Here is a 21020-nt window from a genome sequence, read left to right as displayed (position 1 = left end):
TGAATAACTATTTACTTTAAGGCTTAGTTTTTGTTATGCTTATGCACCAAGTTGAGTGGGGTTCATTTATGAACCATGTTGAGTTGGGTTCATTTATGAACCATGTTGAGTTGGGTTCATTTATGAACCATGTTGAGTTGGGTTCATTTATGAACCATGTTGAGTTGGGTTCATTTATGAACCAAGTTGAGTTGGGTTCATTTATGAACCAAGTTGAATGGGGTTCATTTATGAACCAAGTTGAGTGGGGTTCATTTATGAACCAAGTTGAGTGAGGTTCATTCATGTACCAAGTTGAGTGGGGTTCATTCATGAACCATGTTGAGTTGGGTTCATTTATAAACCATGTTGAGTTGGGTTCATTTATGAACCATGTTGAGTTGGGTTCATTTATGAACCATGTTGAGTTGGGTTCATTTATGAACCATGTTGAGTTGGGTTCATTTATGAACCAAGTTGAATGGGGTTCATTTATGAACCAAGTTGAGTGGGGTTCATTTATGAACCATGTTGAGTGAGGTTCATTCATGTACCAAGTTGAGTGGGGTTCATGTATGTACCGAGTTGAGTGGGGGTTCATTTATGTACCAAGTTGAGTGGGGGTTCATTTATATGCCAAGTTAGAGTGGATTCACCAAGATTATACTATTGTACAGTGACTGTTTCAGTGGGTTTGGTGTGATATTGAAATGTAGATGGGTTTTATTATTTACCAAGTTGGAGGAAGTTTTACCTATGAATCAATTTCATAACAATAATGCAAAACCTTGGTATGTGCCTGAGAATTTGAACTTTTATGATTATTAAGTTTTACGAAGATGTTTTCTTGCTGATAATAGATGTATTCTTATACAAATATCAATACAAAGGAATCAAAGACTTGGTTAGGACCCTGTATTTCTTTTCATCTGTAACATAACAAATAGGATGTATTGGTATATTATTTGTTTTTCCCAAACTCAATGTAAATACATCAAAGACATATATCGTGAAGGGTAATTTCCCCCAGGCATTCAATGGTTAAAAGATATTTAAAAAGAGATATTGATTGTGTGAATGTTACATGCTTTTTATGGTGTAAAAAATACATATAAAAAATACAGAGAATGATGTTAATTTAAAATTGGATTTTTTTTTTTCTAGATTTAAGTGTTATTTTGATAACAATTTTTTTTTGTCAATTTTTTAAAAAGCATTACAGAAGAAGTGTGATTTTATGGCAGTTTGAAGAACCAAATATTTTAAAGGTTCAAAATGAGCAAGTTTTATTTTGTTAAATTTGTAGACTTTAGCATTTTGTTAAATTTGTAGACTTTAGCATTTTGTTAAATTTGTAGACTTTAGCATTTTGTTAAATTTGTAGACTTTAGCATTTTGTTAAATTTGTAGACTTTAGCATTTTGTTAAATTTGTAGACTTTAGCATTTTGTTAAATTTGTTAAGACTTTAGCATTTTGTTAAATTTGTAGACTTTAGCATTTTGTTAAATTTGTAGACTTTAGCATTTTGTTAAATTTGTAGACTTTAGCATTTTGTTAAATTTGTAGACTTTAGCATTTTGTTAAATTTGTAGACTTTAGCATTTTGTTAAATTTGTAGACTTTAGGTCTTTCATTTAATTAATTCTAATGATAAAGGATAAGTGTAAGATCATAATTTCTTTCATGCTTTTAGATGAAATAAGAAGTTTTATCAGTGAAATAACAACAGCGAAAATATCATTTTGAATTTTTCACTGCAAACTATAAGGAGTGAAAATATCAATATTAAATATTACTCTTAAAATACATTGTAGTTACTTCCCTTTGACAAAAACTAAACATGTTTTTTGAACTGGAAAATGTTGCCAAAATATAATATTTGAAATGAAAAAATGTTGCAATAAGTTTAAATAAAGATACAGATCTCAGTTTCTTAAAATACTCCATACCTGGGATCTTTAAGCGGGCTTGGTCTGTTTTTTCTATATATAGAAGGTAAATTAAACTTGGTAAAAGTAAGTTGACATGAAGTAAATTCTTAATGATTAAGAATTGGCGGACTGAGCGAAGGGAATGAGCCCTTCTTAATCATTAAGATATTACTTCAGGTCATCTTACTGACTTAGAATACAACCTCATTGGCTAACACATTGTTAACACAAGTTCTTAACTCGGGGAGTGTGTATCAGATGGGTATCAGTAGGCAGACCTTTAATCCACAAAAGTTGAAATTCTTAATCTTTTAAAAAGTACTTAATGATTGCCTAACTGCAGTTTCATTGGCTGAAAATGTAGGTTGTATTCTAAGGAAAATTCACAATTTTAGGCATTATTTTAGGGGAGTGTTTTTCACAATTCTTATTAAGGGCCAAGACCTATTTGCAAAAAAGGGGAGGGAAAAAACAGCTCTTAAAATGATGGAGATTTTTTAATCCCAATTCAGTAACCTTTAAATATTTTACACGAACTTAAGAGGTTGAAGTGATATGAAACCTTTCTCCGTAAAAATCAATGGCTCTATTTGATTAAGCATTGATTGATTGTATGTTCCTCTTGTGCTAATCTCAAGCTTAAGGGCTAATCTGTATGGAACAAGATTAAAATGTGATTAATTTGTACATGCAGTGGTTAACAAGGTTAAACCATGACACTAATCTGTTACGTTTATATTGTTATTGAAGCTATTGTAATTATGAATACATGAATTCAATATTAATTATGCTCGCGATACTTGATGTGTGTTCGTTTTGTTAGCGGATATTCATTATTCACTTCGCATCTATGTTTTATTGTGACGATGGGCAAATTATGTTACAATAATGTGAAATATTCAATGTATACATAGGATTGAGTTTATGCAAACAAAACGAATACAATTGACTTCGTTAATGAAATTTGTATAAGGGATTGGTGAATTTGTGTCCACATGTGAAGGCATAGGATCTTTAAAAGTTAAGGAGACATAGGTGGAATTATGAAAGGTAAGTGTTTTTAGTTTAACTGTATAATTTGGAAGAAAAAAAGTTATTTTCATAGTGTTGGTGGAAGGGGTGGGGGTGGGGAGTGTTGGCATAATATAACTCATAATGACTTATATATAACCAAAAATCAATAGCCATTCAAGATATCTTACTGAAACTTGGCACACATGTTGCCAGAGACCTTTTGCACTTTTACCAGAAGGCCAATAACTCTTGCTTTAATAAATGTTGAGTTATGCTCATCTAAATAGATTAAGTAGACATAGGCGGAATCATGAAAGGTAAGTGTTTTAAGCTCAACTGTATAAAAGTTGAGGTATTTTCATAGTGTTGGTGAAGTTGTTTGTGGAGGGTGTTGGCGCACTAAAACTATGACTACTGTATGACCATAACTCAATAACCATTCAAGACATCCAACTGAAACTTGGTACCCATGTTGCCAGAGACATTTTAACATAAAGGCCCATAACTCTAGCTTTAATATATGTTGAATTATGCTCATCTAAGTAAATTAAGGAACCATAAGCGAAATCATGAAAGGTAAGTGTTTTTTGCTCATCTGTATAAGTTCAAAGAAAAAAAGTTGAGGAATTGCCATAGTGTTGGAGTAGCTGTTTGTGGGTCTTACGGCGGGCAATGGTGTCGTTCGCACACTGAAACATTTTTGTTCTTTTAATTTTATGCCTAAAAAGGATATTAAATCACATGTAGTTTTTCAGAAAAGTGTGCCAAACTGTATGTAATCGTAACATCATTTCAATTGTGTCTCAGTCCTGGTGACATTTTGGAAGTGAGAGCGGGCTTATGATCCAAAACATTATAATGTTATTTCTCTGTTTGAAACAGTGAAATATTATTTTTATTTCACTGATAAATCTATTAAAATTGAGAAAGCATATACTCAAGGATTCAGTTGAAGTTTCATTTATCTTCAACTTGTATAGAATTGTCATAATGTTTAATTGCAAAACATAAAATATAAAAAAAAAATATTACTTCAATTTTGTGTTTATTTTCAATGTTGGCTTAAGTTCAATTCATAGAAATGTGTTGCAAAATGATAAAAAATACTATGGCTTTAAAGCTGCACTCTCACAGACTTACCATTTTTACAACTTCTTTATTTTTTGTCTTGGAATAAGATTTTTTTGCGTAAATACCTGCTTACCAGTGATGAAAGACTGCTGACAAAAGATCAGATAGCAGATTTTCATATTTCTATTACAAATGAAATGTTTTATGGCTTAAACCGTTACTAACGGTTTAAGAAAAATGCATAAAACATCAATTTTGGGACGGAAGTATAAACAGCTGCGATCTGATATTTTGTCAGCGGTCTTGTATCACTGATTTGCAGATATTTACGCAAAAATTTGCTCGGCAAAAAATAAAAAAGTTGTCAAAACGTTTAATCTGTGAGAGTGCAGCTTTAAGATTTAATTTAAACTATACCTAAAATCCACTAAGATCTTTATTGAATCAATCCCCTGGTTCACACAAATATATTGCAAGATGATGAAATTATGGTTCTTAAATATGATTTGAACTATGCCTAAAAACAACTCAGATCTTTATTGAAGCTCCTGTATGTTTATACCAATCTTATTTTAATATACAACCTGCATTTTAAGCCAATACTACTAGGTCATTTAATCTTAGACTACTCATCAGGTACACACTTGCTGTGTCTGCCTTTGCGTTGACAATGTGTTAGCCAATGGGTTAAATGTGTTCTTATTTTAAGTCAGTTATATGACCTGAAGTAATATCTTAATGACGAATACAGGCTTGTTTGCTATGCTTACTATGCCCATTCTTGATCATTAAGATTTTACTTTTTTTCATCTAACTGCCATTCATAAACAGTACACCATTTAATAAATAATTGTGACTTTAAAAAGCTCATTTGCTTTACATGTAAATCAAGCATGTTATATTGTTGTTTTTTCTTTTACAGAGGAAGACAGGAAGAAAGAGAAGGAAGCTCGTGTCACGGGGAAATCCAAAGAACTGAAATCTACGAGCAGTCTTGACGATGTTCGGATCACGCCAACGCTGTCTTCGAATCCTGCATCGAATCCTGCATCGCCGACGAAATCCCCAACGAACCCATGTTCGGCTGGACGTCGTAGTAACCCATTTAAGATGACGCTCCCAGCCCAGGCGCCGACGCCAGATATTTTGGAGAGCGATAGTGATGACGAGGATGAGTCTCGGGACGCCCTCCCCGATGGTTGGTTTTCTTTATACTTTATATAAAATTATTTTAGCTAAAAATTGTGAAAATAGCTACAGTGGAAACCATTTGGCTCGATATTTCCTTGTATGCTCAAACTGGATGTAAAGCTCTGATTTTGTTAAACTCTTTATAAGCATTTCCGCTTGGCTGGATATTCACAAGACGCGGATATATATTTTTAGCGGGTCCATCAAGGCTAAGGGTTTTGACTGAATTAGCTGCTATGAATCTTTCTCAAGTCAGTTTTCTGGATAGAAAACGACACTGGTGTCATTTTGTATCTATAGGCCAAGAGTTATTGTGCTCTTGGTGGTCCTGAAAACAATGACCTCTTTGATGAGGGGCAGACATGTACATATATTTTGGGTATGCAGACGGACTGAATTCATTGTCCAATCTATTTCTGGAGAAGCATTGGTCCAATCATCACCAGATTTGGTCAGAATGTGTATGACCATAATAACTCTGACAAGTTAGATAACCAGCCATTATTATATTGCTGAATTCCCTCTAGTTATTGCCCTTTGATTATAGAAAGTACACAAATTGTGTCTTGTCAAATCAATAAGTTTAAGGCCCATAACTCTAGCTTTAATAAAAGCCTTTGCTCAAACATCATCAAATTTGGACAGAATGTGTATGGGCATAATATCTTGTTTACTATTTGTGTTGTCATAGCTGTGGTGTTGAAGTTGTTGGGCATAAACTACTTTAGGCTGTTTTATCTGAGACACTAGGAGCTGTTTCATACCTGGAAGATATTTTTAATGGTAATGCTGAACTGCTGAAAATCTCGTCAAATTTCGTCTAAAATTCTTGATGAAACAGACCCATGAAACTTATCATGGACATTACTCCAAAGTTCTGGAAGATATTTTCATGAAACTTGATTTGTAGTCTTGCAAAAAAATACACTAGTCTCACAAATGGCAAATAGTGGATTTTTTTTTTCAATTTCGCAACCTCATGTTTATTTTGACAAATGTCTGAGGCTCAATTCAAACAAATATGAAGCAAAATTATGCAAAGAAATACGATACTTGGATAACTTTAATTATAAGTATTCAGATATCTTTATTGTAACACGCCCTTGGATAAAAGAAGATTGGAAAAAACAGGCGAGCATAACCACCTTCATATAGTGCTCTTTTTTTCAGATATACCTTGGCATGAACAACAACTATACAAGCTGTATGGAAAGAACGCGGACTACTTCTTACATCCAAAGATAGAAAACTCCCCGCAAACGACGAAGAAAAATCACTCGAAACTACGCAAACATGGAGGTAGAGTATTTATAAATTTGAATGTCACTGCAAAGTTTGGTTTAAGGTCGCTATAAAGTTTGGTGTTGCATTTTCTGTTTTTTTGTAATGTTTTGTAGTGCTGGGTGATATTGTGATTCGTTATTTTATGTTTAAAAAAAATGCAGTCATTTTAGCAATACACTTGTAGAATATAAACTAGATGCACATGTATTCTCACATATTATATGAAATTGTATTATGATTTAAAAGTAAAATGATACAAATGGTACTCTTTGAATAGTAGTAATTATTTCTAGAATGGCAATATATTGATAAGTTTTAGTAGACCTCATGTAAGAAACTGATTTGTTTTTAACATTTTGATGTTTCATGTATATACTTAATCTTATTTTTTTATTACAAATATCTAAAGACAGGGAAAAATTATCTTGCTGTTAAATTTTCTTATTGCAGTAACTGTGCATTTATCTTTTGTATCAACATCACCATCATTAGCGGTATCATCATCAACCTTATCAACAACACCTCCAAGAACTGCAATGACAACAACATCATTGTCATCATTATCACCAACTCCACCATCGGTAGCAGCACTACCAGCACCATCAACACAACCACTATCACCAACATCAACACCACCATCATCCTTTTGACTGTCCTCATCATCATCATCATCATCATCATCATCATCATCATCATCATCATCATAACCAGTAACAACAACACCATAACCATGACCACTAACACCATCATCATCATTAGCACCATCAAAAACATTTGCTACATTGTGATGTTTATGTTTTCAAGTGGACACCTTGTTGCAGCAATATAATGAGGAACTAGAAGATGGTATATGACCTTGACCCTTGTGTGATTCCTTGACCTTAAATTTTAACCTTGCTTGTTGCCATGGGATTGAACTGACTGTACACATCAGAATTGCATTTTGGACATTGTTTTGATCAAATGATGAAAATATGTTATATTCCTTAATTTTAAAAAAAATGTTTTAATGATGTCAAATATATATTTTTTTATAAATATAATTTTTTATGCAATATGCTTCATTCGTGATTGAAGTATTTTCTGTAACATTTTACCCCCGTTTTTCGACGTAAAAAAAAATGATGCTTTGTTTTCGTTCGAATTTGTCCTTGGTCATACCATAAAAACTTTTAAAGATATTCAAAAGAACATTAGTACCCATGTTGCCAAAGACATTAAAAAATGTACAGCAAGGCCCACAACTCTGATAATTGTTGTGTTATGCCACTTTTGTAAAAAAAATAGAGGGCGTTGGCATTAGCGCGGCAAAACTCGTGTGACTTTTTCATCTTTGACTTTATGATGAACAGCCTCAAAAATTCATGTTAATATTTTAGATGTGTACAGTCATTCTGATGTATTGTAAATATTACATTGTGATGGACTCCCCTTTTAAATTTGCAAAAACAACATTTATAAATTCTTGCACAAAAACCCTGGTTCCAGATCCTACATCTAACAGAATGTCATTAATATGCCGTTGTAATTGCATGCAAATTTTATAATGCAAATGTAGTTAGTGCTTAATATATGAATAGATTACAAAATAATTAGCTATTCATATGTAAATTACATGTGAATACATTTGAATAGCTTACAAATTTATTGGATATCTTGTAACATAATTATCAAAAGCTTATAAAATTATAGGGGTTTTTTCATACTAGTATGAAAATTGGTTATTTTAAATAACATGTGAATTGCATACAAAACTATTGGTTACTTAATTACATATGAACAGCAAACAAAATTATTGGTTGTTTCAAATTACATGTAAATAGCTTACAAAATTATTGATTATTTCAAATTTCATGTAAACAGCTTACAGAATTAATGGTTTCTTAATAAATATAGATAGCTTACAAAATTATTGATTATTTCAAATTTCATGTGAAGAGCTTACAAAATTATTGATTTTTTTCAAATAACATATGAATAGCTTACAAAATGATTGGTTACTTTATTGCATGTGAAGAGCCAACAAAATTATTGGTTAATTAATTATGCGTGTATAGCTTACAAAAATATTGGTAAGTGAAATTTACATGTGAATAGCTAATGCAATAAATGGTTATTTAATGACATGTGTATAATAGCTAAGCCACAATCATTGATTACAAATGAAGTTTAATTAATTTGAATTTGTGTCAAACAATGGCTAACAAAATTTATAGATATTTAATATCTTCTGAAATGTAACTTTTCCTTCGAATTCACTCTTCGTTTTTTTTTGGAGACTGGGAAAATTTGATGTCAAATTTAATAATGAAATTGCGACTGAGATTTCTGGAAAATATTTCGATATATAATTAAAGCTTCAGGAGATCTTTTTAAAAGAACTATCATCATTTGTCGTGTTTTCAATGCAAGGAATTAATATGCTGCGTCTGGTTATTTTTCAATCTTTGTACTGTTTTATTTCTTAAGAATTCTATTAACTGGAAGATTATATGATTAGGACCTATAAAATTATCTGGATGACAAAAGAAGGCATAAAAACATTAATAGTTTTGTAAATTTTGGCAGACAATTTAGATATATATAGGATTTTTTTAAAACTCCGCAAAATGATGAGTATAAGAAATGCTGAGCTTTTAAAAATGCAATCATTAAATTGAATAAGAACAATAATAATTGATATAAATAGAATACATGCACGTCATTCTTTTTTTGTCAAGTTTTCAATAAACAGCGAAAGATTGCGCCGAATAATAATGTCATTAAATTTAAATTATAATTCTATTTGATTACTTTTTAATTCTATGGTAATAATTTAATAATTCTCGATGGAATTATGAGGCTGATTAATTTGTCATGTTTCCATAATTAACGACCATTACTGCTGTGTTTTTAAAGGTTATAGGATATGTATGTCGAGGTAATAAAAAAAACGACGACAAGAAATGTTCAATTTGCAGAATTTAATAATTGTACAAAGGAAATTGCATGCTTGCATAATATATAGCAGCATTGTATTGCTTTGCAAAGGAAAAAGAAATATTTTAAAATTTGTTGTTTATATTTTAGTCAGAATTTTTCCATTTTCATAGAAGAGTTTAAAAAAGATCGAATATATTATTCAGTCAACAACGCAAGACCATGCATGGCGCTTTGTCATGTATCTTGTCTAACTGTCGGCACATCTCTTGATTTAAAAATGCGCCATATTTTTATGAACATGTAAGCTCAGTGTATCCTAAAGTGGAAATATTTATTGAATGCTTTTTATAAAGATTTATCATTGAAATAAAACTGATATTTCACTGTCTCAAACACTGAAAATATCAATTTGATATTTTTCACTGTTTTGAGATTTTAGCCTGTTCTTTCGTCCAAATGAAACTTCAGCGTGTACAGGGCTGGGACACAATTATAACAACTTCATTTCCAAGATGAAGTTACTACTGTATACAATTTGGCACTCTTATCTGTAAAAATGTCATTTAATATCTCTTTTATGCATATAATAACAAGAAATAGCGTTTATTTCAGTGTAATATGGGAGTATATTTCACCTCGTGAGCACAAAAAGTGAATATTTCACTTATGGCTTCACCACTCATGAAACATAACTTTTGGTGCTCACTGGGTGAAATATATTACAATCTTTCACTGAAGCAAACAATTATCCTTTATGTGTTCAATATTTTCATTACAAAAATCTAGGAGTATGATTTAATGTTATTGGTCACAGCAAATGTGCAAGATTGTTTTTTATTTCATTGATTATTTGTCTTTGAATTAACAGAAATAGCAAAGGCCTTGGTTTTAACTGCATGTTTTGCAAATTTTACAACTACAAAATTTATTGATAATTGAAAAACTTACTCAAGTCATTCCATTGTTGATAATTGAATAAGGTTAGTTTGTGTAATAGTATTTACATTTAGATTGATTTGGTTAAGTTAATGTTGAGTAATATTGACTTTGCGAGCCTGTGGTTAAATATTTTGATTTTATTCAATTTCTCAGGGCTGTCTTTTTATATTTTGGGAAACAGGGGCCAGGGCCCTGAGAAAGGGGAATTAAGCGTTATTTTTCATAAAAATTTGCAAGTTGACGGAAAAAAACAAACTTATTTACATTTGACTTGCAAGGTTGTTTTTTTAAATTATGGAGGGGAAGTTACTCAAAATTTAGAGGAAAAGTATAGTCCTTGGCTTTGGAAATGCTGGGCCTTTTGTTGGCCAAAAATTCATCAAAGACAGCCCTGTAGCTTTTTCTTTTAGTAATAATCATGTCGTTGAACAATCCAAGTAATTTTGGTATAAATCTTTCAAAAGGTCGAGCTGGGGCAGCATTTCTGTGGCAGACGTTACGACACGACTCTAACCAGCGCCTACTGCAAGAGGACTCCTCAATCCCGGGCGAGTTGAAGGTAGGACCATCATGTACTGGCGCGAAATATATAAATATATGTTAACAGAATAAAACAACATCATTAATGTTGTCTGTTTACCCTTTCGGCATTATATATATAATTTAATTTGCCATATTATTCTTGTCATAATAATGCAACATCAGCGTTTTCCAAGGCTGTTATATTTTTGCGACTAGTCGGCATCAAAAAGGTTAATTCAAATGTTAAATCATTCTAGTGCTATGTTGAGAAAATAAGCTCTAAGTATCCAAGACTTAACTATTTCAAAATATTAAGTTCTCTTTAATATGGTCAAATTATACTTATTAGTAACTCTAATAACTTTGAGGATATTATTATTTGTTATTAAAATATAATTTGAAGAAATAAAAACGCATATTTTCATATTTTTGCTTTTGTGGTATGCATGATTTTAGTAATTGAGATACCTTCATTTTATAGATAGATACTTTGGTTTTAATACCTTCGTTTGATATAATTTTTTGCTTAATTATTAGTTATTCAGTTACGACAGTGGTGTTTGGGATTTTATTTATTTGAGAATCTGTCTTGCCAATTTTGACGCTGCGCAATTCAATAAATTCTGTTTAGTAGATTTTCAATTCCTTTCGTGAGACACATTTGTTTCGTTCCAAAATTATTATTCACGTTTAGAAGACTTTCATTAAGATAAAATCCAAATAAGTTGGGGTCTTGTGATAGCCTTCTTATCGTTGCTGCGTTCGCCAGTGTCGTTTTTGACTGGCTTCCAAGTGAAACTGCCGGTCCTGGGCTCAACGAGCTTGGCAGAGCGGGACATTGTCATGCAGAAAATTTAACCTTGGTGAAAACTGACAATGCGTTCAAAATATTCGAATGGAACTTGGTGCATCTGTTGCCAGAGTCAATTACACTTGTCAATCAAGGCCCATAACTCTGGCTTCAATTATCATGGAGTAATGCACCTTGTAAGACTGAGAAACAAAAGGATGACGCGTTCGAAGCACTTCTTTTATCATGTTTGAAAAGAGCTTCCAGGTTGTAAAGGCCCATAACTCTGGCTTCAATAATGATGAAGTAATGCCCCTTGATAGATAGAGAAACAAATGGATGTTGCGTTCGAGGCACTTCTTTTTTCATCCTTGAAAAGAGCTTCCAGGTTGTCAAGACAATTTCTTTGTTAACTGTCAATTTTCTTTTCTACTAAACTTAACCAAATACCTAGCATTGAAATGAGAAATTAACAAATAACATGAATATGTTAATGCCATATTTGAAGCTCCATGGATTTTATCATTTTTCCCAAATGTTTAAAATTTGCAGGAAGCTTATGGTTCATTTGCGCGCCAGTCGTTGCGGCGAAATCGGATCCCCGTGCAACGAATGTATTGTTTAGAGGACGACGTTAGTAAATTGACTGTTGTTTTTTCACTGAAAAAGTGTTATGTGAATTTCTCTCACAAACACGGTTGGACTTAGGTCACAAAGAGACAAACACATTGCACATAATCATTTTTTACGTGAAAATAATGTGTATTTGTTTAAAATTTTGGTTTCGGTTATATTAATTTTACTTAACATTTTATTTACTTAGTGTTTGAAATTATATTTTGTCCGGCATGATAGCAGTATTTTTCAATAATTTAAATAGATCAGCAGTCAGCTGTTGTCCATTTAAATCAGGTGAATCAGTAGATTTCAGCTGAGGCTGGGCCAGTAGACAAAACATAATTTTGAACACTAAAACAGTTAAAGGGTTTTTAGTGTGCCAAGATAAAATAGTTATGCAACTGCATCACATTTAATTGAAGTATGTCGGTTAATATATTAAAATAACCTTTTGCCATTATTTAGCATTGAATTTACTAAATGTTGGGTGTTTTGTGCTAATTTTTGGTTATGGTCGACTGAGTTTATCTTTGCTAACAGCTTATTATTTTCCTTGACTTATTTCAGTACTAATTTCTAGTCTTATAAATTATTATTAATGCCTTTTAATCATTTCCTTTTAAATTAACTTTTTTAATTTAGTAAGCTTCATTTTAATTTTTAAGTTTAATTTTAACCGATCAGATACCTCAAAGTATTCATTGACTGAAATTTGTTTCCTTGGCAACAGCTTCCTGAAATGCCTCGTCTCCTTGACAACCGTCGATTACAGCATGTACGGAAAATGCGTCACAAGGTCGACCTGATGTATCGAGCCTCGGTAGCGAACAAGGACCGAACAGAAGTGCTAAATTTCAACAACCCGTTACCAGAGATCCACGAAAACTCTGGTTCAGTCGATCAGTATTTACCATCATGGCAGGATCAATATTCGGTTAGCAATTTTATAAGTTTAAACGTTGTTTATTTTACAGCGATTTTTAGGGAAGGGGTGGGGGGAGGATTTAAACATTTCATTTAGTATCCTTATAGCCTATAAGTTACAGGAATAATTACGTCGTAACCTAAGAGATATTTTAAACAGTAGAATATAACCTGAGAAACTCTCCTCGGAACAAAATCGCACCTAGTATTCTTGATTAAACAGCAACAGTACTTCTTACAATTCTTGAGTCAACTGTTTCAGCTAAGTTTGTTTAAGTATTTAAAGCAGGAAAGCATCTTGAAGAAGTAACCCTTAAAAAGTTAACAACAATGTCGTTAATCATTTTGTGAACTTAAAGGTCTGAAAAATCAGTCCAATGCGTTGAACTTAATTACTCTACAAACATTTTGTATTTTAAACCAAAATGAATTCCAACATTACAGGACACTACAGAGCCAGAATATCTTCGCTGGTTGAAACCGGAACAACGCCTCCGACGAGACAACACCATACAAGAAACAGATGAATACGATGAATCAGCACAGAAGCCACAGGTCACCCAATCGATGGATGACAACTACCTGATGTTTATGCGACGTCGACGAGAAAATGCCCCGAAGCAAAAGTATCTGTTCTTGTCAGAAAAAGATACCCGGGTCAAGGGCAATTTCTCTGAGAAATTCAAGGACGAGCGGGAAAATAAGGACATTCCTCGTCCATACCGAGGGGAGATGCCGACAAGCTACTCGGCACTTGGCGGAATGATGTCGGCAACACCAGATGCTGTAAAATCAGGTTAGACTTTTGGATATAGATCCATATTAAAGTTTGGGCCCATGCTTTAAATGCTAAGCCTAGATTCTGATAAGCGAAAAACAAGTGTGAAACATTTCATATGTTCACTATTGTTTTTTAACACAATGCTCTGCTACATAGAATTTTGAAGTCTGTGTGTCCTGGTCTGTCTATCTGTGAGTACTGGTCTGTCTATCTGTCTGTGTGTCCTGGTCTATCCATCTGTGTGTCCGGGTTTGTCTGACTGCCTGCCATCAACATGGAATTCACAAAGTCAGTTCCCCATATTTTACACATTCAAGGTTAAATCACAATCTCATTGCCCCATATTTTACACATTCCATGTGGATGGGTTAATTCACAAAGTCATTGTCGCATGTTTTACATAATCCATGTGGATGGGTTAATTCACAAAGTCATTGCCCCATTCCATGTGGATGGGTTAATTCACAATGTCATTGCCCCATGTTTTACACATTCCATGTGGATGGGTTAATTCACAATGTCATTGCCCCATGTTTTACACATTTCATGGGGATGGGTTAATTCACAATGTCATTGCCCCATGTTTTACACATACATGCCATATCCCCCGGAGGGGGAAAAAATCCCTCGGAATTTCGGTCCATCCCCCGGTCTCCCGGCGGGAGATGCAAATCCCCCGGAATTTCCAAAAAAAAAAAAGATTTTTTTTTAAACCTCCGCTTACGAGCGTGTTGTCACTGGTTTTATTACCCGAGATTTGATCCGCGTGTTTACGGTAAGGAATTTGATGCGCTGTATTTTACATCTGGATTATCGATTGATGGTGTGTATACAGCCTTGCACAAACTGCCAATCAGTAGGGTACATGTTTTGATTGTTACACAGTGTGCCATAATAGCGCCTTTGATCTCTGCGTTATACGAAAGGTCGCAATAAATTTGTATAGGTGTCACTAATTGTTTGTTTGTTTTAACCCTGTAAGGGTGTTGACATTAAATTACAAATGAAGATGTTAACACGCAACTATTGGACAATTTTCCGACGTGTGAAAATGTTACGGTATACTGTACTGTTTCTGATAATGATGGATTATTCTAAATTCATATCAGTACAGTCACCATCAAACTGAAACGCTGAGCGTTGTTTCAGCATATTGAGAAAAATTCAGACAGACTCAAGGTCAAGATTGACTTCAGAAACAATTCACAATCTGCTGAGTGTAAAGTTTAATAAACATAACATTTGCAGCTCATTTGTTCCTTCCAAGGACATGCTATATAAATCAACCAATTCATGCAATTAATTGTGCATGTGTTTGCTATCATGATTGTCATGTGGACCTAGTGCTGTGAAGTGCCTAAAAATGAATTTTTTTAGTAGTGCTTACTTAGTTCTGTGAAGTGCCTAAAAATTCATTTTTTTAGTAGTGCTTTTTGTAAAAATTTACTTTTTTTATTATTTAACATTTTATATAAATACATTGAAGTGTTATATGCATAATATATTATGAATTGATGTTAGTTCAGTTGTCATTGCAATATTGAATGAATATTTTTATATAATTATGTGAATAAAATACAAAAATTTGATATTTCGAGAACTTATAATTTCGATATAAAATCCCCCGGAATACTTTCCAAATCCCCCTAAATTTTAAGCCTTTTGCCCAAACCTCATGGAATGGTCTCCAAAAAATATGGCATGTATGTTTACACATTCCATGTGGATGGGTTAATTCACAAAGTCATTGCCCCATATTTTACACATGTAAGGTTAAATCACAATGTCATTGCCCATATTTTACACATTCCATGTGGATGGGTTAATTCACAAAGTCTTTGCCCCATGTTTTACACATTTCATGTGGATGGGTTAATTCACAAAGTCATTGCCCCATGTTTTACACATTTCATGTGGATGGGTTAATTCACAAAGTCATTGCCCCATTCCATGTGGATGGGTTAATTCACAATGTCATTGCCCCATGTTTTACACATTCCATGTAGATGGGTTAATTCACAATGTCTTTGCCCCATGTTTTACACATTTCATGTGGATGGGTTAATTCACAATGTCATTGCCCCATGTTTTACACATTCCATGTAGATGGGTTAATTCACAATGTCTTTGCCCCATGTTTTACACATTTCATGTGGATGGGTTAATTCACAAAGTCATTACCCCATGTTTTACACATTTCATGTGGATGGGTTAATTCACAATGTCATTGCCACATGTTTTACACATTCCATGTAGATGGGTTAATTCACAATGTCTTTGCCCCATGTTTTACACATTTCATGTGGATGGGTTAATTCACAATGTCATTGCCCCATGTTTTACACATTTCATGTGGATGGGTTAATTCACAATGTCATTGCCCCATGTTTTACACATTTCATGTCGATGGGTTAATTCACAATGTCATTGCCCCATGTTTTACACATTCCATGTGGATGGGTTAATTCACAATGTCATTGCCCCATGTTTTACACATTCCATGTGGATGGGTTAATTCACAATGTCATTGCCCCATGTTTTACACATTCCATGTAGATGGGTTAATTCACAATGTCATTGCCCCATGTTTTACACATTCCATGTGGATGGCCTTAATTCACAATGTCATTGCCCCATGTTTTACACATTTCATGTGGATGGGTTAATTCACAATGTCTTTGCCCCATGTTTTACACATTTCATGTGGATGGGTTAATTCACAATGTCATTGCCCCATATTGTTTTACACATTTCATGTGGATGGGTTAATTCACAATGTCATTGCCCCATGTTTTACACATTTCATGTGGATGGGTTAATTCACAATGTCATTGCCCCATGTTTTACACATTTCATGTGGATGGCCTAAATTCACAATGTCATTGCCCCATGTTTTACACATTTCATGTGGATGGCCTAAATTCACAATGTCTTTGCCCCATGTTTTACACATTTCATGTGGATGGCCTAAATTCACAATGTCTTTGCCCCATGTTTTACACATTTCATGTGGATGGCCTAAATTCACAATGTCTTTGCCCCATGTTTTACACATTTCATGTGGATGGGTTAATTCACAATGTCATTGCCCCATGTTTTACACATTTCATGTGGATGGCCTAAATTCACAATGTCATTGCCCCATATTTTACACATTTCATGTGGATGGGTTAATTCACAAAGTCATTGCCCCATATTTTACACATTGCATGTGGATGGGTTAATTCACAAAGTCATTGCCCCATATTTTACACATTTCATGTGGATGGGTTAATTCACAAAGTCATTGCCCCATATTTTACACATTTCATGTGGATGGGTTAATTCACAATGTCATTGCCCCATGTTTTACACATTTCATGTGGATGGGTTAATTCACAAAGTCATTGCCCCATATTTTACACATTCCATGTGGATGGGTTGATTCACAATGTCATTGCCCCATATTTTACACATTCCATGTGAATGGGTTGATAAACAAAGTCATTGCCCCATATTTTACACATTCCATGTAGATTGGTTAAATCACAATGTAATTGCCCCATATTTTACACATTCCATTGCCCCATATTTTAAATATTCCATGTGGATGGGTTAAATCACATTGTCATTGCCCCATATTTTACACATTCCATTGCCCCATATTTTACACATTCCTTGAGGATGGGTTAATTCTCAATGTAATTGCCCCATATTTTACACATTCCATTGCCCCATATTTTAAACATTCCATGTGGATTGGTTAAATCACAATGTAATTGCCCCATATTTTACACAATCCATTGCCCCATATTTTAAACATTCCATGTGGATGGGATAAATCACATTGTCATTGCCCCATATTTTACATATTCCTTGAGGATGGGTTAATTCTCAATGTCATTGCCCCATATTTTACACATTCCATTGCCCCATATTTTACACATTCCATGTGGATTGGTTAATTCACAAAGTCATTGCCCCATATTTTACACATTCCATGTGGATGGGTTGATTCACAATGTCATTGCCCCATATTTTACACATTCCATGTGAATGGGTTGATAAACAAAGTCATTGCCCCATATTTTACACATTCCATGTAGATTGGTTAAATCACAATGTAATTGCCCCATATTTTACACATTCCATTGCCCCATATTTTAAATATTCCATGTGGATGGGTTAAATCACATTGTAATTGCCCCATATTTTACACATTCCATTGCCCCATATTTTACACATTCCTTGAGGATGGGTTAATTCTCAATGTAATTGCCCCATATTTTACACATTCCATTGCCCCATATTTTAAACATTCCATGTGGATTGGTTAAATCACAATGTAATTGCCCCATATTTTACACAATCCATTGCCCCATATTTTAAACATTCCATGTGGATGGGATAAATCACATTGTCATTGCCCCATATTTTACATATTCCTTGAGGATGGGTTAATTCTCAATGTCATTGCCCCATATTTTACACATTCCATTGCCCCATATTTTACACATTCCATGTGGATTGGTTAAATCACAATGTAATTGCCCCATATTTTTCACATTCTATGAGAATGGATAAAAGTGAAAAAGACCTGTCGTTTTTTTTTTTGATTTTTTTTCAATGTCTGTTTCAACTATTCAGATTTCACTTTTTGATATATTTTTATACATAGCGATATCAGGGTTTTAGCTAGAGGGTTATGGGAGGGTGCTGCACCCTGTCCTTTTTTTATAGGACCCTTCTGCCCTCATGGAGACGAGAATGTGTACCCTCCTCAGCCTTCCGAATTAAATGCTTAATATGATGAAATATGGTTATGAATTCAAACATTACATATTTGGTAACTGAAACTGAATATTTCTTCAATTTTCTAACAGTTTCCATCAAATTAATGCAAAGTAATGCTTTTTTTATTCACTGCCTGAAAAAGTGTGCCCCTTTTGCCATCAGCACTCTGAGCCTTTTCAGTGCATTCTGTCCTTTTTAAAACTTGGCTAAAACCCTTATATATACATTGAAAGTTTCATACCTGAGAAATTAATCTTCATCTTTTTTCTTTCCAGACGCCTCTGTACGCTACTCCGCTCCACTCCCGCATCGCCAGATAATGGCAAGAGACTACGCGAGCGCGTGGCAGCCCCTGAGTATGCATGCCCTTATCGAATACAAGCGACAGATGCCGACTCTTGGCGATGGAGATTTCAACCTTGGGCGAACGAAGATGTGGGCGACGATACCTGTTGTTTCTGGATAAACGTGAAAAGTTGTTGAAACAAATTGTAATTTGTCTCTGAATTGTCATTTTAAGGCTTAGTTGTTTATATACGAATGGCCCTTTTCGGCATCATTGACCGATTATATGACATTGTTAATTTAATGGATGTTTTCTAAATTTTTCTTGTATACTTGTTATCCGGACAGACCATGACTAAATAATGGTTAGAGTATTTTTTTAATGCTTTTAACTTCAGATGCAAAATTTGGACACTATAAGGACTTGATTTAACTAGATTTTTTTCCAAGGAAGGTTAAATCCAAAGACATAATATTCTTTTTAGCTTCATTCATATATACTGGAGAAAAAATGAGTATGATATGCATTTACGATACATTTGTATTGATATCTTTTGTTGTATTTTAATATCCATTCCGTGAGTTTTATCATCTTTAGGTAGAAGTTTTACATACAAAATGTTTTGACCAACATTTTTTTATGCCAAGAGAAAGCAAGATGCATTTTCATATAAATGCATTGGTTTCAACTAAATATATTCATGGAATTCTAACTATATGTGTAGAGTTTAAATATATTTTGCCACCCCAACATTTAGGCCAAGTTTTACATATTGTTATACGTGAATTGTGATAAAGATGTTGTATTTTTATAGATCTGTTATTTGTTACATTTTTGTTATTTTTTATTGTTATACATGTGGTTTATTCGTCAATTTTGATATGGAGATAAGAATGCAGTATTCATCTTTCATCATTCCAATAATGTGTTAAGGCAATGTTATATTCATGTATACCAATGTATAGTGTGCAAATTTAATCATGTTTTTGGTAAGACACTAAATGTGAACTTACACACTTAAAGCTTATTAGCTTGTAAATCTTTTACAATAGACAGTCGTTCAGAACTTTGCTGTAGCTAAGTGTGCGGTTGATGATATAACTGTTAACTTTCAAATCTTTACTGTTTAGGAAATTAATGGATACACATGTGATCTGCAATATTTCTAACAGGATTGGAGACAACTGTATTAGCTTATTGATAAGTCATTTCCTAAGTGAAGTCAACTTCTTGAACTGTCTATTGTCAAATTAAAAGAGTGTTTAAGTTGTTGTGTTGAAGAATATGGAGTGATTTAATCATATGACCAATGACTTTAAATATGGAAAAGGATTGAAGTTCGGAATGACTGTTTAATGACTGGTATAAAATGTTTTATGAATACTAACCCAGAACAACTAAAGTGTAGTTGACACAAAACAATTGAATCCGTCCATATCACAGTTGTGATACTCGTCACTGATAGGTTGGTGCTATGGAAACTAGACATCTCTGTATCCATAGAAACGTTCTATAAACATTCCCAGTATCACATTAAAATCTGTGATATTCAATAAAATATCTATCCTTTCAATGCGTTTGTTGTTTTGATTCAAGTTTTTGTATAAATTGTTGACCAAGAAACTAAAATTTTGATATGATGAAATCAGTGACCATGGCTAAGTGTTTAACATGTTTGAGTTTAATCCTCACTCAGATTTTCATCGGCACAATATTGTGATTTTTTCGTATGAATATTGGAAAAAAACTCAATATTTTCTGTCATTGGAAAAGAAGAAGCTGTCAGAGAAACGTGATCAATGCCCCTAAAAAGCCATATTTAACAGATAATCATTAGTATTTTGGCCTGCATACACATATAGCTTTGAGTATGTAGTATATTTTCATGATGACGTACCATACCTTCCCACGAAGTTTGGAAATTTTCAGATCTGTATCATTTTTATAGAGAAAAGTATGTACCATAAATGAAGTGATTGCAACATCTAATCAA

General features: G+C 33.3%; 1 protein-coding gene across 6 annotated transcripts in view; it reads left to right on the top strand.

The window, feature by feature from the left end:
- The window catches only part of LOC128217219 (uncharacterized), a 104403-nt gene extending 83803 nt beyond the window's left edge, over positions 1 to 20600 (top strand). For 3 of the 6 annotated variants that reach the window (XM_052924191.1, XM_052924190.1, XM_052924195.1), the window contains 8 exons: positions 4920 to 5195; positions 6359 to 6487; positions 7277 to 7318; positions 10798 to 10892; positions 12198 to 12278; positions 12994 to 13197; positions 13632 to 13983; positions 19017 to 20600. In XM_052924191.1, the coding sequence (XP_052780151.1) occupies positions 4920 to 5195; positions 6359 to 6487; positions 7277 to 7318; positions 10798 to 10892; positions 12198 to 12278; positions 12994 to 13197; positions 13632 to 13983; positions 19017 to 19207 (1370 nt within the window). In that variant the 3' untranslated portion in view covers positions 19208 to 20600. The remainder of the gene's footprint in view (positions 1 to 4919; positions 5196 to 6358; positions 6488 to 7276; positions 7319 to 10797; positions 10893 to 12197; positions 12279 to 12993; positions 13198 to 13631; positions 13984 to 19016) is intronic. The other 3 variants (XM_052924192.1, XM_052924193.1, XM_052924194.1) reach the window with 3 other exon arrangements.
- The last annotated feature ends 420 nt before the right edge of the window (positions 20601 to 21020 follow it).

Source organism: Mya arenaria, chromosome 14 (assembly GCF_026914265.1).
Source record: "Mya arenaria isolate MELC-2E11 chromosome 14, ASM2691426v1".
Taxonomy (NCBI): Eukaryota; Metazoa; Mollusca; class Bivalvia; order Myida; family Myidae; genus Mya; species Mya arenaria.
Note: the sequence above shows the minus strand (reverse complement) of the source record. Positions and strands in the feature narration are given on the sequence as shown.